This window comes from Populus nigra, chromosome 7 (assembly GCF_951802175.1).
Source record: "Populus nigra chromosome 7, ddPopNigr1.1, whole genome shotgun sequence".
In the NCBI taxonomy this organism is placed as follows: Eukaryota; Viridiplantae; Streptophyta; class Magnoliopsida; order Malpighiales; family Salicaceae; genus Populus; species Populus nigra.
Genome location: NC_084858.1, coordinates 16,666,309 through 16,684,275, shown reverse-complemented (window position 1 = coordinate 16,684,275; position 17,967 = coordinate 16,666,309). Strand labels below are relative to the sequence as shown.

Sequence of the window (17,967 nt, the reverse complement as noted above, 5' to 3'; positions counted from 1 at the left end):
CATTATGCAAATTAGGTTTTCACTATTTTATTAGAAAAAAAATAATTATGGTTTACGGTTTGGATTGCTAACAAAGGATTTGAAAAATGAACCACTTCAATTATATTAAAACAAATATAAAACCAAAATAAAAACACAATGCTTAAATTATGTGAAATATTTCATTTAAAATAAGTTTTTGGATAAAAAATTTTAATAAATTAATATTTCTTTTAAAATTTAAACTTAATTTAATTGAATAAAAGAACTAAATAGTTTCGGTCCAATTCAATTTAATTTTAATTTTTAAAAAATTTAATAATTTGAAAGGAGTCAAAAATTAAAGAAAGTTCGAGTGATTTTTATCAAAGTGTTTTTTGGATAAAAAAATTTGGGTTGGTTGGATTGTATGTATTTTTTTTTAATTTTTTTATTTGATTTCTTGTTTGTTTTTGTTTGTTTTTTTTCTGTTTTTGAAATTTAAAATCAAATCAAAACTGAATCAACTTTTTATTAACTGTTTTTATTTAATTTTTAGAATTTTTTTTATTAATTTTGAATCAATTTTTACAAATATTCTAAATAATCTAATTATCATTCGAATCAATATTTTTATTTTTTAATTTCTTTCTCTAATCTCTTACTAAAAAAAGCCCAACATCAAAATGATTGGTAGGGCAAAACACTCCCTGGTTGAATATATAAACCAGTTCCACCTTCCTCCTGTCTTTCCTCTCTGCATTATTTCCCCACTGTCTCTTTTCCTTCTCTACTCAATTCACGGGAGGAGAAAGAAAGAAAAACAATCCTCAAGTTTCAATCTTTAAAACTGTTTCAGCTCAAACGAAAACAAGACAACAAAACAATGGCTTTCGAAAAGATCAAGGTTGCCAACCCCATCGTTGAAATGGACGGTAAGATTATTATTTTTTTAATTCTGACTCCTTTACTCATTTTGATGATCTTATCACTTTCAGCTGTTTGGATTCATTTTTTTATCACTGAAAGTTTAGACTTTGATTGGTTGTTAGTGATGCAATGGTGTTATAAAGTAAGCATCCTTGCTTTTGTAGATGCATGAAAGTTTGGATCCTTATGTTTCTTTGTCTAAAAAAAGTTGTTGGGTCATGGATAGGATCTGATTTTGAATCTGGGATTGATTGATCCCTTTACTTGAGATCTGGGTTTTATTGGAATCGTCATTTTGTCAATCACAAAGATAGTGTCTTTCTTTCTGTGTTTGAATACTTTACGTCATTCTTTGTTTCTCATGTCGTGCTTGTTTGTTATGTGATGATACAGGAGATGAAATGACCAGAATTTTCTGGCAATCAATAAAGGATAAGGTGATTTTAATATTTGTTTGTACATTTATGAATTTATCTTGCTGGTTGATCAAGGTTTGAGTTAATGGATTATAGCTGTAATGTGGGTTTTGGTGTAACGACGACAGCTTATTTTCCCCTTTGTGGAGTTGGATATCAAGTACTTTGACCTTGGTCTCCCTCACCGTGATGCCACTGATGATAAAGTCACTGTTGAAAGTGCCGAAGCTGCTCTTAAGTGAGTGTTCAGTTCGTTTATATATATGTTCCTTTGTGCTGAGAATCCTTTATCCCAGATAGAGTTATCCTTTAATCCTCTCCTTTTAGATATAAAGATGTATGTAAAAAGTTGTTAATATTGATCCATCCTTCAGTTCTTACTTGTGAGTATTTTGGTGTAGATATTGGATTAATAGTACTGAACTAAGTGTTTGACCTGACTGTGATTATGTTATGAAAATTCGAATCTTTTCAGGTACAACGTAGCAATCAAGTGTGCAACTATTACTCCAGGTATGCATTCATCTCTGTTGGCATGAACATCGAAAGAAACATTAATTTCCTATGGCAATATATTTTTTTCTTCTAAAGCAGCCATGCACAATTCTTATATTCAATGTGTTATTGACAGATGAAGCTCGTGTCAAGGAGTTTAATTTGAAGCAGATGTGGAAGAGTCCAAATGGAACAATCAGGAACATCTTGAATGGTCAGTGAAGCTGCACTTAAGACAGACCATATGTTTATATAACATTCCTTTTGCTTTTAGCTCCAATTACATATTCGATCTCTGCAGGCACTGTCTTCAGAGAACCAATTATTTGCAAAAACATCCCCCGCCTTGTCCCAGGTAACTTTCATTTTGTCGATGCAGCAGCTCTACAATTTCAGTGATGGACTAGGGCTGTACTGATTATTGCTGTTGTCAGGTTGGACAAGGCCAATTTGCATTGGAAGACATGCTTTTGGTGATCAATATCGAGCAACTGATGCAGTTATCAAAGGAGCTGGCAAGCTCAAGCTAGTGTTTGGTAAGATTTTCTGTTGATTTGCAGCTTTTATTCAGAATTTATTAGGAATAATTTCCTTTTTTGTTGATATTTTCTCATTTCTTATTTGTCTTTCAATCTGCAGTGCCAGAAGGACAGGATGAGAAGACTGAGTTGGAGGTTTACAACTTTACAGGTGCTGGTGGGGTGGCATTGGCCATGTATAACACTGATGAGGTATATTAATTTTTTCTGATGATTATTCTAATGAGCCAAAATGCAGGTATGTTAATTTTGTCTTTTATTTTTGACCCTGGAATGCAGTCCATCCGTGCTTTTGCTGAGGCTTCCATGAACACTGCTTACCAGAAGAAGTGGCCACTTTATCTCAGCACAAAAAATACCATTCTTAAGAAGTATGATGGAAGGTATGACACTTTCATCACTTTGGATACCTTTCAGAACTCCATGCTTGGCTTTCATGAACCTGCCTGTATTTTCTTTTGGTTATTTAGTTGATATATGTCGACTTTTCTATTTGATACAGATTCAAGGACATCTTTCAAGAAGTCTACGAGGCCAACTGGAAATCAAAGTATGAGGCCGCGGGAATATGGTGAGTGACTCACTGTCTTTCATTTAAGATGATGGTTCATTTTGGCTGCATTTGTATTGTCAATAACTCGTATGGTTGAACTGGAAGGTATGAACACCGACTCATTGATGATATGGTTGCTTATGCTCTTAAGAGTGAAGGAGGGTATGTATGGGCATGCAAAAACTATGATGGAGATGTGCAGAGTGATTTCTTGGCCCAAGGTATGTGGAACAGACCATTGACACCATGAAGATTCAGCTTCCAAAACCTTTGTAGTGTGCTTATCTTATTCTGGCTGCAACATTTATAATTCTTCTTTGTGGCCTTTGGTTCTGGGTAGGAAGTTCAGTACTGATATCTGGCTGTCTTTTTACAGGTTTTGGATCTCTTGGCTTGATGACCTCTGTATTGGTATGATATCCGACAAACTTTCTTGTAATATTTTTTAGTTACCTTTTGTTTTATTTTTTATTGCTGTCTCTGTTCATCTGTATTCTATGTACTCCTGCAGTAGAATAATCCTCCCTCTGCTGATCAAACTGTCTTGCATCCTTTTCTCCTTATGGACTGCTTTTTACATGCATAAAGCATTGGTTTCCCAATTTTGAAGTTCTCTAACTCTTTAGTTATTTGATCAAGGTGCTGATACAAGAAATAGGTTTTGGAAAGTGAATTATTTTCTGATATTTGGTAGTGTAATGGAAAATAAGATGGAAAACACTTTCCAGTGTTTGATTATGTCATGAAAAATAACTTATTAATGTTTTATTTTTCTCAAGTTTATTAAAATAATGAGGAACAAATCTTACAAATTAAAAAGTTGAATGAGAATGAAATTGAAAAAAAAATATAATATCATAAATTATCTCAAATAAAATAAATAATAATCAAAATAATAGAGATCAAATCTAAAAAAAAAAATGAAAGATGAAGAAATTAAAATAATAATAATTAACATTTCATAAATTATTTCAAATAAAATAAGTAACGATCAAAAGAATGAGGATCAAATTTGATAGATAAAAAATTTCAATAAAAAAATAATAAGGAAAAAACAAATAACAATTATAAAAATGAGGACCAAAGTTAATATAAAAATTAAATTTTAAGAGATGAAATTGAAAAATAAATTTTCAAAACAAAATATATATATATATATATATATATATATATATATATATAGAGAGAGAGAGAGAGAGCAATCAAAAGATTGAGGACTAAATTTAATATAATCAGCAAATAATATGACATTTCTAAATTTTTCACAACTTCCGGAAAATGTTTTCTGCCCAAATTTTCCAGAAAAACACTTTACTGGAAACCAAGCCAATTTTTTCTTTGACTGGAAAGTACTTTCCGTTGACCAACTTTTTTAATGGCAAACAACACAGAAAAGTTTGGAAAGTGGTTTCTTGGAAACCACTTTCTCAAGAAACAAACATAGCCTTACATATTGTTCACTCTCTCTTTGTCATCATCTCTGACTATGTTTAAATTGGTATGGTTCAGGTGTGCCCAGATGGAAAGACTATAGAGGCTGAAGCAGCCCATGGCACTGTTACTCGGCATTACAGGGTTCACCAGAAAGGTGGTGAAACCAGCACAAACAGTATTGCCTCTATTTTTGCTTGGTCAAAAGGACTTGCCCACAGGTATGTAATTATGATCCCGCAAATTTATGCCATTGGTCTTGAAAATTATACTATTTCAGTTTGCTGAAAGCTCTGGTCAATAATTTAAATGTGTTTTTTATTGGTTAGGGCTAAGTTGGATGACAATGCCAGACTCTTGGATTTCACTGAGAAACTAGAGGCAGCCTGTATCGGAGCTGTGGAGTCTGGCAAGATGACCAAGGATCTCGCTCTGCTTATCCATGGATCTAAGTAAGACCAGCCCAGTAAAAAGTGTATTTTGAATGTATATCAATGTTTATGCTCTACTTTATATGAATTATAAGTGTTTAATATTATTCTTGTGCGTGTTGCAGGGTTAGTAGGGACCATTACCTCAATACCGAGGAGTTTATTGATGCTGTGGCGGAGGAGCTGAAAGCCAGACTTTCTATCAAGGCATAACTGTATGTGATACTCACCAACTTTGCTCGGCTCTAGAATGGTTTTAATGCTGTAGTTTCTTCTTTACCTTGATGTTAATCAAGTTTGGAGCGTATGATTATCTGTGTTTTTTCTCTTTACTAAAAAAAAAGGGATTATGAATGTAGGATTTTTATGAGCAAATAATTTTAACATCGAAGTCTAGTTCTGCCAAATCACTTGGCTGTTAGAAACATCAGGGCTGGCTTCTTGTCTCATAGTAGGTTTCATGTACAATTTATATCATAACCTACTCCTCGTCTTGCAAAATGTCACCATGAGGAATTCGTGAACGTCATCAACTTAAGCTGAGAAGTGGATGTTGATATCATCTAGATAAGCAATGTGTTAACAAGAGTAGTTGCATCTCATGTTTGTTTGTCGACTTTTCAATGTTCATAACATCTTGTGGTTTTCTGTTCTGTTAATTGTTTTACGTTTTTGTTCCAAAATGTAGTTCGAAACCAATAGAGATCTTAATCGAGGTGCTGGTGTTGTTTACAGGACTTTGCATGCAAAGTGAGCAGCGAAGGTAATAAAGGAGAGGGAAAGATGGAAGAGTAGGGAACTCATGAATTTAAACAACTCAGCTTTATTTTCTTCTTTCCAGTCTCTTGTTTGATTCAATTCAATATCATTTCAACTGTAATTTTTGTCGCCGACTAGTTTACTGCAAGGCGGTTCTTAATCTCAAATCTCTGCTTACTCGATGGCTACGTCGAAGACTGCTTTTATTTTTATATATATACACATATTCTGTTTTGAGTTAAGCCCGCATACATACAACCTAGACCTTTGAGCATGTAGGCAGACCTGGACTAGGTATGATAACTAGAGTAACTGGTCGGAGACATCAAATTGCTGGCTGAGCCTTCGCAGAAGGGCCCTCATAATTTTGAGAGAACTATCTTGTTGGCTGATAGAATCATCTGGCTTAAGGGATTTTGGCTTTCCATATCCCTATCCTGTTGAAGATCAAAACTTCATTGATGGAAATCCAATTTAATAGAAAATACCTCTTGGCTTTCCATATTTCTACCATAAGACCGATATGTTCTATTATCACTAAGTTAATTAAATTTTAAAAAAATCGCACAAGTTTTAATGCATAGGACTGGGATAGTTGGTTTGTCTAATGAGAATAAACGCAATCTAGTTAAGATGGAAAAAAAAAATGAAGAAGAGTTTTCCATGATAGGAACAGAGCGAGTGGAATGAACTTTGATATTGAAATGTCTAGGCTGGAATTTAACTGAAAAATCTGGAATGATCTGATATGGAATTTAGCTGAAAATTTTGGAATAATCTAAGATTTTTAACAAGATAAAATTTATATTATTTTTCATTTTAGTATGAGATATATCAGTAATTCCAACCTGAACAAAACATAATTCACAGCTTTAATTGAAATAACATACACCTTTAGTGCAAGGTTCTTAAAATCGCAATTTTAACACGGCACGGAAAATACAAAACAAACTCGGATCGTAAAAACGGATCGTAAAATCGTAAAATCGTAAGGAATTTTAAAATACATTAACAAAAAATTCATGTTTCAAATACATAGTTCAACAATTCAAGAATCAACTCAAATCAGCCCTGTAATCAATCCAAATATTTTATGATTGTAATTAACCTTTTGTTATACATAACAATTCACAAAACTATAATATTTTCAATGTGCTTCAGTACATATACTATACAATTAATTTTTTTGTAAAATCATTCCATCATTCCAAATTTCCATCAATAAAATCAATTCCATCATTCCATCCTATACTGAAATGGCATCCTAAAATCATTTCATTATTCCACAGTCCACAACCCACACCACACAGACACAGAGCAACAGGCAACAACAACTAATTAATTCAATTCAATTCAATTCAATTCCACAGTATACTGATGAGGGACAGAAAAACATTCCATCAATTCCATTTAATTCATTCCATCAATTCAATTCAAGGGACAGAAAAACATTATAAATGGACAAATTACAGGACCAACAAAATCATTCCATCAATTGTTATTCAAAATCATTATCAGGACCGGCAAAATCAACATTCAAAATTTGTAATTACAGGATGAGGGGAATGTACAATTACACGGCAAAATCAACTATTGCAGTTTTACATTTTAAAGGCTGAAGTCTGAAGATACAATTACAGGGGAACAACTTACGGTGAAGAGGAGTCGTTGATGATGAAGGCTGAAGAGGAGAGCGATGTCGCCTGCTGCTGTTGATGAAGAGAAAGAAAGGAGATCGTTGTCGACTTGCCGCTGTTGATGGAGATTGAAGAGGAAGCCGTGAGCTGTTGAGGAGATCGTCGCTGCTGTTAATGAAAAGGAAGCCGCGACCGTGAGCACTGATGACTGGAGTGAAGAAAGAGAAGGAGTGAAGACTGGACAGTGACAGTGACCGTGATCGTCGCCGCTTTTGTGGTTGCCGGTTGGTTAATTAGAGAAGGAGATTAGGGATTTGTTCGGTGAAAAGGAAGAAAGAAATTTGTTCTGCGCGATGACTGGAGTGAAGACTTTGAAGAATTGGCGTGACTGTGCATTTACACAGCCAATAGGCGCCGGACAGCTGGAGCATGGGGGGGACAATTTTCTTCAGTTTATGCGTTTTGGTGAAATCACAAAATCGGTTCTAAAATCGCGATTTTGTGCGATTTCACCCGATTTTAACGATTTCACCCGATTTCAACCCGATTTCACCCATTTTTTATTTTTTCAAACGATTCAGCACGTAAAACATGTTTTGACTCGTAAAATCGTACGATTTTACGAGTCAAAACGCGATTTTAACAACCTTACTTTAGTGCATAAATTAGACGGGTCTTAAAATATCAGCCAGCTATATCAATATCGAAACAAACCTATCACAAGTCGATCTTGATTAATATCTCCAAATTAACAGAACCTATTTCATATGAAAAAATCATTATGCACAAGCCTTGATTCACCGTGGATTATAATAATAGTAAATTAGTATTGTGGGGATAAAGTTCTTAATTTTTTAGAATAGTACAATACCTTCACAGGTAAAAATCAGGTCATTGGTTACTAAGAGCTTTTTTTAGATTTTTTTTTGTATAGTTCAATTACTAACTTAACCTTGGAATCAAAATAAAACTAGGCTTGCTTTGGGGGTATTTATGGAATTTCATGTTGGTTTTTGCATTATAAGCATATTAGTAGAGGGGTAAATTGGTGTTTTTTTCATTGATTAAAAGTTATTAAATTTATGAATCTGTCACACACGTGGATGTAACGCGGATGCACGTGGGTGGGTTCCGTTATGCTTGAGTAGTGCGTTTGGTGTTCTAAACATTATCATTTGCCATATCAATGGATTCCCCAAGACATCCTATTTCCATAGAGGCGGCGCGTGTTATTGTTTACTGAATGGAATATAGCTAGAGATATCTTTTTTTTCCCTCTCTCTCTCCTTTAAAGTTTGTGTCTGGAAATTAAAATTTCAAGGTGGTCCCCTTAGTTGGGGATATTTTAATGTCAATTCTCATTCTTTTGATTTGTTATTTTTATCCTTATATTTTTTGTAAGTTTTTGTTTTTTATTTTTTTTTTAATTTGGTCCTATTTCCATTTTTTTTTCTTTATTTTTCTCTATCTCTTTAATGAACTTTTAATTGTTTTCAATTTCATCTTTTAATCAAGATATTTAGTTTATTATTGTTTTAAAATTTTGGTTCTAATTTTCTGGGTGATTTCTTCTTTTAATTCTTTTTGTAAAATTGATTTTTCTTTTTAATTTAGCCCTTCAATTTAAAATTATCCACCATATTACTTGTTTTTTTTTTCAAATTTCATCCTTATTTTTTTTTTATTGCTATTATATATATTATGATTTAATTGTTTTTCAACTTTATTCTTTCACATTTGGATTTTTAAGGTTTGAAATTCATGGTTTTTTCAAGTTTGGTGCTTCTAATTAAATGATCAGGTTAAGAGTTTTATAAACTAACACAAGTTCTCATTTTTTTATGGACTTATTTTTTTTTAATTTCATTACTAGATGTTGATTTAAAAAAAAAAATAAGCTTCATGGTTTTCTTAGTTTTTATTTTTATAGGGTTATCCCGATCTCATGACATTGTCTATGGGTTTAGCGGGTCAATTAATCCAGGTAGGCTTGCCCCTTTTTTTTTTCTTTTCAATTAATTTTTTTTTCTTTAAAATCCTTTTGTGTTATTAATTTTTTTATTTCTTCTTTCAATATCTGATTTGTTAAGAATTGACTTTCATGGTTTTTTTTTATATTTGGTGCTTTCAATCAAATGGTTCTTTTTACTTGATTTGTTTCTCATCTCATATTTTGACAATGGTTTTTTTTAAAAAAAAATTAGGTTTCATGATTCTCTATTTTTCTTTTTGTCAAGTTATTCTAGTCCCATAACCTAACTGTAGGTTTGACAGGTTAACCCGAGTAGGATCAAGTCTTTTTTAGCTTATAATTGTTTTTTTTATTATCATTTTATATGTTAGGTTTTGTTTTTTTTTTTAATTTCATACATTTTGTTTGTTGAGGATTGAGCTTTAAGATTTTTCCAGTTAAGTTTTTTTTGGTCAAATTACTTGAGTTACGAGCTTAATAAGTTAATATGATCAAAGTTTTTTTTCTTTATATTTTTTTATTTTTTATCATTTGATATTATTTAAAAAAAAAATATTCTTAGATCAGCTTAATATTGTTTTTTTTCCTCTCAAAAACCTTTCTATCCGAACCGTGACAAAGCACGGTCGCGTAGCCAGTAATCCCTATACCTGATGGTACAATCACTAGAAAACCAAGCACGATTCTGAACGTCCCATCTACACCAGACCTGACAATCCAACCCCAGTTCTCTCCAAGGACATCCCTGTTAACCAAGGAAAAAACACTCTGGGCTCGAATATTTCTACCTAAGCAAGCATTAGATGCTTCTTTGTCCGACAAGAAAGCACTCCCTATTGTGGTTTATTTGCATGGAGGAGGTTTCATTACTTCCATCGGTGCAGCCTCGATTGTTTATCATGGCTTTTGCTCAAACTTGGCAAGTCATGTCCAGGCTATCGTTATGTCTGTCGAGTACCGCCTCACTCCTGAGCACCGGCTGCCCGCGGCCTCCGATGATGCAATAGAAGCAACTCACTTCATAAAAAATAGCGATGAAGTTTGGTTCAAGGAACATTCTGATTACTCAAGCTGTTATGTTATGGGTAAAAGTGCAGGAGGCAACATAGCTAAACATGCAGGCTTACGTTTAACTCATTTTGATGATTTCGAGCCATTGAAAATCAAAGGGTTGAGATATATATATATATATATATAAAATTAGTTTTTTAGTTTAATATGGATGTCCGGACCAGCTTGTGCGCACCTCGACTAATCCCACAAGCCCTGAAGTTAATGATCATGTAAGCCTCTAGTGGTTATTATATGAACAACTATAGGGCTCGAACCTGAGACCACAGAGGAAGCAAACCTCTTGGTCTCAAACTCTTACTACTGGTCACCACCTAAATGATTAGATTGATATATTTCACTGCCCAGGTTTTAGTGGGGCTATTAGGACAAAGTTTGAATCTCTATCGATCGATGATGATCCTGTTATACCACTAGCTGTTAATGATTTGCTGTGGTACCATGCATTGCCCCTTGGTGCTGCTCGGGACCATGAATTTTGCAATCCAACGGTGGGTGGTGGATCAAAGTTGATGGATAGAATGAAGTTGATAGAGTGGAGTGTAATGGTAATTTGATGGAAAGGGGATCCAATGTTTGATCGTCGGATGGAATTGGCCAAGTTCATGGAAGAAAAAGGTGTAGAAGTAGATGTTCGTTTTAACCTAGATTTCTAACCGGATCAAACCGAGTCAATTCATTTAAAATAAAACAGATCCCAAATCGGCCAAGTCCAAAATCTACCTGCCAAGCAGGTTTTATAACAGTGGCTTGACTTACTGTTTAGAAATAGTTGCATCTTTTTTCTCTCTCTTATAATTTCATGTATTTGCCCTCTTTCAATTGAATGGCACAATATGATTAATTTAGATCAAAATCCCAAACTAATCTCATAACCCTTTATTTTTATTTTTATTTTATTTATTTATTTATTTTATCAAATCAATCTCAACCATCCATTCACCCATCCTTTACAAGTTACCCATCGTCAATCAGATACAAATTACAGTATAACCTTGATAAATCAATAACTCAATTAAATAACATTTTTGTTAAAACTTTAATATCTTGATTAAATAATATGACAACTAATTAATAAATTTTTATGGTGCCAAAGATACTGTTTTATAGAGGTTTAACTACATAGGACAATTATCATGCTTACCAGGAAGGCATTTCAGCAACAATTTTCTATACAATGTGCATAGAAATTGCTTGACCTTCTCCATCCAAAAAAGCAGCTGGAGTCCCGCTATAATTGCAAAAGAAGGAAACCCTGTAAATCCAGTTGTCTAAACTAGGCCTCTAGAGGGTTGTTTTCGATGTGAATTATATGCACTCTTACCGAGAAAAAGCCGTAGCTGAAGAAGATAACTCGTATTTGTCCTTAATCTGGAGAAGGCAACTTTCATTGATGAATCTGAAAGGAGAACAAGAGCATATAAAAATATATCAGCTGAAACTCATCATCAGGGGCATGGATATGAGAGAGTAAGATCCCTTGATGCTTGAATTATCAAATAATCCCTTTGTTTAGGACATGTATTTCAAGAACCTACCAGATTCAGGACTCAACCTTGGAGAGAGGCCACGTATTGCGTACTTCACATAGGCTAATAGCCTGACATTCTGTGGAGCTCCCAGCTTCCTAATGACTGACCTGAGGAGGCCACTGCAGAAGAACAGCCGACCAGTAAGGGCTGCGCAGCTACTTTATTAGAAAGTAAATGATTAGGATGTTGGACTTTTCTTACTCCGTGCGCAATATAGTGAGAAAGTCAGGTGGTAGAGATTCCATGAAAGAAAATAAGTCATCCACTTTCAAATAATTCAACTCCTGCTTCAAGCTACTCTTTTCTTCATCTGACATTCCCTTTCCAAGAATTGCTTTACTGTTGCATGAACCAAGCTCAGTTCGGTCTCTAATTTAATTGTTAATATTCAATAATAAAATGCCACTAGATCTCCATTATATGATAAGAAATGCTAATTCACAGGAACAGACCAGTGTAACTATGTTTCACTTGCGGTCTTTGTTTGGGTATCCTTAAGTGGGGTTATGTGCTGTGGAATGCTAAAAGGCACATTCAGTAAAGGATGAAACGAACAGAAAGAAAACGAGTATTTGTGGAGTAACACAGGGAGTGCAAGAAACAGAAGGTGATGAAAGAATTAAGAGTGACAGTTAGAACCAAGTCAGGTGACAATCTTATATACCTAGGAATCATAAAACCCCAGTTTCCTGGTTAAATACTGAGTTTCATATTTGGTGTTATACTGTAGAGCCTCAAGAAAAGTGTACCACATAATACAATTCCAGAACGGTCCCTTGTACCACTCTACATCATCAAGAAGACTTCAATTATAACCCCCATCATCTCATCACCACTATGGTCGACAATGATATTATTAACAAAAATCTGTATTTAATTGCAAAATTATTCAACATTTAACTCTAACATCACATAGTAAAAGATAAAAACAAGAAAAATCACCTGTTCATGGTTCTTCCAAGAAAAATGACAGGGAGGTATTTAGCATACTTCCCAACACCAAGTCCTTTGCCAAGCTGCTGTATTTTATGTGTGTCTTGAAGAATCATAGCTTTCCACAGCTGACAATAGTCTAGTCTAAATCCTTCATCCAATTGTTTGTAGATTCCATGATCTAAAATAGCTGCAGGTGTATGGCGAAACAACTTCATACTACAAGCTGTTTTCGCAAATGAGAATTTATTTATGATAATTCAAAATTCAACACATACCCAGAGTAAAGCCATTTGGACCTTCTGGAGAAACTAATATATTTCCAGGGTGTGGATCTCCATGCACAAATCCATGTACGAATATCATCTCAGCAAAGATTTCCACCAAAGCTTTCGCAACCTAATATACAGGCTAAGGGAAGATCGGTAAAAAATATTAATTTAGTCAGCATCATGCATTGTAAGTTTTAATGATGAATCATGACCAGCCACACAATAAATATGATATCCTCGATTTGTGAACATTTACAAGCAATCTCAATTGTAGGAAACTGAGTATTTGTTATAAATTTAGAGAAAAACAACCTAAAGGGGACTCATGAAACCAACCTTTATAGGATTTATTCTCGTTTCCTTCATAAATTCCACATCATCAACCTGAAATGCTAGGAACATCATGTTAATAGCACGTAGCAGTTGAGCCAAAAGCCTCATAATAATATAGAGACCAATTAAAAGAAACCATTACGTTTCAAAATGATACTATGAACAGTGCTATAATTTAATAGGTTTTCTGAGAAGTATCAGATAAAGTTGTTCATGATTTAACAACAGTTCACCATGGAAGAAATGTTCATCGGTTATGTTATATTGTAATTGTTGTTTAAAATGATGGTTTAAAAATCTTGAATTTTAACACCATCAAAATTTTGGAAAAGTGAACTAGGTAACCGATACTTCTCCTTAAATAAGTCCCAGAACCTTTTAGTTTAGTGCCCAATTTAGTTCCCTGTAATTGGTAGAAAAATTGGGGCAAAAATTGGAGTCATAAACCACTATTTGTTAAAAGTAGCACCTTTTCTCTGCTGGGAAAAAAATAAAAAACGCTATTGGTTATCTTGGCAATTATGGTTCTGGAACCCATTTTGTTGCCCAAGCTTGTATTAATACATTACTGGCAGCATCGTAAAGAATTCAAGGCCCGCAGAGAACCGAAATAGACCTTCTAAGTTCATTGGAATCCTAATCACAAGACAGATGCAGCAAGTTCAAAATCCATACCTTGTGCCCCCAACAAAATTGCATCGTCAAAACCTGACGTGTGGTCAGCTCCTGGAAATATTAATATGGTCCTCAGAATTACATTCACCAGTAAGCACAAATAATTTGACAATGAGCTGTTGGTAAAATCTCAGTCATCCTACCCAAAATACACGAGGAATCCTTACGAACTTGTTATTTTTAAAGTTTTTGCCAGTTTTCTCAGAATTTCTTGCCTCCTGAATGAAATCTGTGAAACATGGAAACATGAAAAATCATATCTTTCCAATCATAAATAAGTGAGTGGTGCTAGACCATTCAAAGTGTTGCAAATGATTGAGTCAAATAATTATGTCATTAAACTGTCACTAAATTTTGATATTAGTTCTACTTTTGACATGAAAGATCTCGTTATATATAAAACACAACAGTTTATTCTTGATACTCCTTTTGATATCCTTATCGTATTATCTTTATCATTAACACAAAAAAATACATATTAATGCTGCTTTGGATGCACAAGTTGTTTTCACTAGGAATGGTAAACTTCAACGAATCCCAATATAGGGGCTAGATAACTAGATACAGACTATATTTGGATTATCAGAGAGATATTACAATAGCTTAATCATGATCTTTAGGATCATTATTGGAGTCGCCTTGAACTATACTTGACGATGTCTAGTTTCTCCAATCTCGGGAGAATTGGTGAGGACATCGGACCCGAGACATTGTTTACGCACTTGTATGATCATAGACGATGGAGATTGGGCTTTAGCTTATATTTTGGTTTAATTTATTTGAACTTTATATTAAGGTTTATTAATCAGGCTTTATTTGTTGAGCTTGATTTAATTATTGTTGAGTATTTTATTTAGTGGGCTATAAGCCCAATTGCTTGTTCTAGTCAAGGTTTTAGTATCTATATACTACTTTTCTAAATGTTAGGGAGTTTTGATGAATCAAATAAAAATTTGCAAAATTGCAAACTTTTCCAACCCCAACTCGTTTCCTCTGACTTTTTCTTTAGCCTTTTCTTCTTAGCTTCTTCTTTTCTTTCTTATTAGGCTTCAAATCTTTTTTTGTTCCACATCATATTGGTTGGCCATATGATGGCAAGGGGGTCTAAAATATTCATTTTGTAACTAACTGACATCCGTTCTAAACAGTTGAATACTTTAGGTTGGAATATCATATAGCACATACTTTTATCCTTTGTTGCAGGCAATTTTCATGTTGGAATATGGAGAATGCATGCAGTGAAGAAGTTACACAAGTTCTTCAAGTGTCTATCAAGGAGATTAAAAATGCATAAAATAAGCAAAGGAATACCACTGACCAAGTTCTGAAGAAATAACCTCTCTGAATTCTGTTACCAGCCAGTTAAATCTATAATCAGGGAAAAGCTGTGGAAAAGAGAGGGGGGGGGGGGGAAGAAAGGGAAAAAAGAAAGATAACTCTAAGCTAGTGGATCAGTCATCAAAATAAAAAGAGTACAAGTTAATTAGGAAGTGAAAACTCCCACATGAAATATGCCAAAAAAAGAAATCAGGAGAATAAATTGTTGTCCAAAAAGAAAAGGAAGACATGTTCATATTCAAGATTCAAGAGACATCAGATGTGTTGACTGTTACCTTATCTAAAAAAGAACATCCACAGTCTAACTTCACAAAAAGATGATACCACTATGATGCAACAGAGATATAATTTAAATTGTCAAGAGAATTTTATCACGCACCCATGCCACGGATTTTGAAAGAAAGGACATAGTGGTTATGTCTATCTTCATCTGGCTTTCTAACCCAGGGTACTGTACCTACATGCAGAAAAAGAGAAGCATGTTACAATTAAATACATAACTCACAAGAATCCGTAAAGTTTTGAAGAACAAGAAAATTTTCTAACATTTAAAAAGAAGGTTTGGAAGGGTATGTTCCACATTCACCAGAGAACATCATATAGATTCTCCTAATGTAATCATCAACATTATTGGAAGAATCAAATCACAATGATATCAAGTTTTTCCTCTGCAAATTGGATATATAATGATGGATTAAGTTCCACATATGAATCAAGATCCAACATATCCAATAAATAACTGTATGGCAAAAAGTTTGCTTTTGAAAAAGTCAAAAAATAGATAGGCAAGAGAGAGAAGAAGAATCCCAGCATAATAGTCACAGACAACTTTAATATTGGAAAGTAAGCAAAGATTCAACAAACTAAAGACAATCAAAGTAAAATTGGAAACATGTTATCAAAGGATCAATGGTGTCAATGAATCACATCATCTCCAGTTAAAAGCATTCTTAACCTTCCAAAATTTAGGTCAAGAAAATTGCTTAGTTGCTAAAGCAAAAAATGAAACCAAGGGAGTTTTACAACTAAAACTGACACCAACCAACCTTGACTGCTACTTCTTGATGATCTTTCAAAATTGCATGATGCACTTGTGCAATCGACGCAGCAGCCACTGGTTGTTCATCAAACGACAAAAATCTGCCATTTACGTTAAAATAAATAAATAAATAATAATAATAATAATAATAATAATTCAACAACAAATGTCCACCTTCAACATCTAAAAAAGAAACTGAATCGAAACTTACATATTCTTTAAATCTCGACCCAGATTGCTTTGAAGCACTTGTTTTATATCCTTAAAACTACAAGGAACTGCCTACATTATAACTAAACAAAATATTAGCCTACGAAACAGACACAAATTCTTCACGCAACAAATAAACAAATGGATTTCGCAATAAACACAATCAAAATTAACAAGAAATTCAAAATTTAAGACCTGGTCTTGCAATGAAGAAAGCATCAAAGAGTATTCCTGTGGTACTTGTTTTAATGAAGCAACAAACTGTCCAGCTTTCACATAAAATCCTTTGTTTTCTTCACATAATTTTAGTATCCTCTTCGCAGATCGTAAATGTACCTTAATTAATTAAATTCAATCAAAATCAAAACTTAAAATATTCACTAAATCACAAATTAACACATAAATTAAAAAAATACGAAAAACAAATATACTTCATTTACCTCGGATAATTTCTGATAATAAGAATCAGAGTTCACTGGTAGGTTACGGAGAGAGAGTTTGTAATCAGCGATGGTTAACGCAATCTGTCACAAAAAATGCAAACGATTAAAACATGATTCATTAAGTAATTAGTTTAGAAAGATATAGGTGAGTTTTCTACGGACTGTGGAGATTGCGCGAGAGGAGCGAGGGACGGCGTGGACTGGAGAGGTGATTTTGTTAGTGAAGGAGTCGGTGGTAGTTGTGGTGGTGTAGAGAGTGAGAGCGGCGGTGCCAGTGGTTGCTGTTAGCAGTAAAATTTTAATTTTTTTCGTTAAAAGAAGCTTGAAGTTTTGTTTGAAGGTCATTTCGTTTTGTGAAGGGTGGTGGCGCTGGTGGTGGTTTTGGCGGCGAGGTAACGGAGGTATGGTGTCTTTTAAAAATATTGAAATACGGTCCGAGCTCTTAAAAATTTGTGAGGATTCCAGATATGAGTATGGGCTTTCAGTAGGCTATGCTGCCCATAGTTGTTGGTCCAATGATAATGGGCTTGTACAGTAATCCTTATATAATTTCTTTCGATCAACGTCCGGAGAGGAAGATGACAGGATTAAAAAGGAAAAAAAAAAAAGGGGGGGGGGTTGTTTGTCTATTTGGAAATAATTTAGATAAAAAACAATCAATATTTAGCTTTAAAAAGGGTTATGCTTAATAAAATAAGCCAAATAAATATAATTGTCACAGTCGGTCTAAAAATTGGCCTAAAAAAGAGCATATATTACTATATTATCAGTCAACTTAATCAATTATTTTTATTAAAGTAAAAATTTATTTATGTGCATTTTAAAAATGTTCTGGGCTTAAAAAAAATTAAATTGATTTTTTTATTTTACAATAATTTTAAAGTTTTAATGTAAAAAAATTCTTAAAAATTCTTAAAAATTAAAAAAAAAAAACATACTCTACGGTACCAAACACGCATTTATTCTCTGATAACTCTCATCCACAGCAAGCGGGCGGCCC

The 17,967-nt window shown here is 33.7% G+C and overlaps 2 protein-coding genes and 1 pseudogene across 2 annotated transcripts; 2 read left to right on the top strand and 1 right to left on the bottom strand.

Annotated features, from left to right (window-relative positions):
- Positions 1–671: 671 nt before the first annotated feature.
- Positions 672–5,700, top strand: LOC133699767 (isocitrate dehydrogenase [NADP]-like). Its single transcript, XM_062123209.1, has 16 exons — positions 672–893; positions 1,282–1,325; positions 1,433–1,542; positions 1,780–1,817; positions 1,936–2,013; positions 2,101–2,154; positions 2,234–2,335; positions 2,439–2,530; positions 2,618–2,721; positions 2,841–2,909; positions 2,997–3,112; positions 3,268–3,302; positions 4,401–4,543; positions 4,652–4,774; positions 4,879–4,968; positions 5,489–5,700. Exons 1-15 carry the CDS (start codon positions 845–847, stop codon positions 4,964–4,966), a joined length of 1,245 nt encoding a protein of 414 aa, XP_061979193.1. The 5' UTR covers positions 672–844; the 3' UTR covers positions 4,967–4,968; positions 5,489–5,700.
- A 1,802-nt stretch (positions 5,701–7,502) lies between these two features.
- Positions 7,503–10,893, top strand: LOC133700122 (carboxylesterase 1-like; annotated as a pseudogene).
- Positions 10,894–11,187: 294 nt separating this feature from the next.
- LOC133698908 (uncharacterized) lies at positions 11,188–17,397 on the bottom strand. The gene is made up of 16 exons (XM_062122016.1): positions 17,130–17,397; positions 16,965–17,048; positions 16,720–16,860; positions 16,526–16,596; positions 16,322–16,415; positions 15,655–15,732; positions 15,256–15,322; positions 14,081–14,166; positions 13,938–13,988; positions 13,266–13,313; positions 12,936–13,056; positions 12,667–12,847; positions 11,926–12,063; positions 11,731–11,843; positions 11,517–11,591; positions 11,188–11,423 (listed from the first exon to the last, which is right to left on the bottom strand). Exons 1-16 carry the CDS (start codon positions 17,310–17,312, stop codon positions 11,311–11,313), a joined length of 1,644 nt encoding a protein of 547 aa, XP_061978000.1. The 5' UTR covers positions 17,313–17,397; the 3' UTR covers positions 11,188–11,310.
- Between the last annotated feature and the right edge of the window lie 570 nt (positions 17,398–17,967).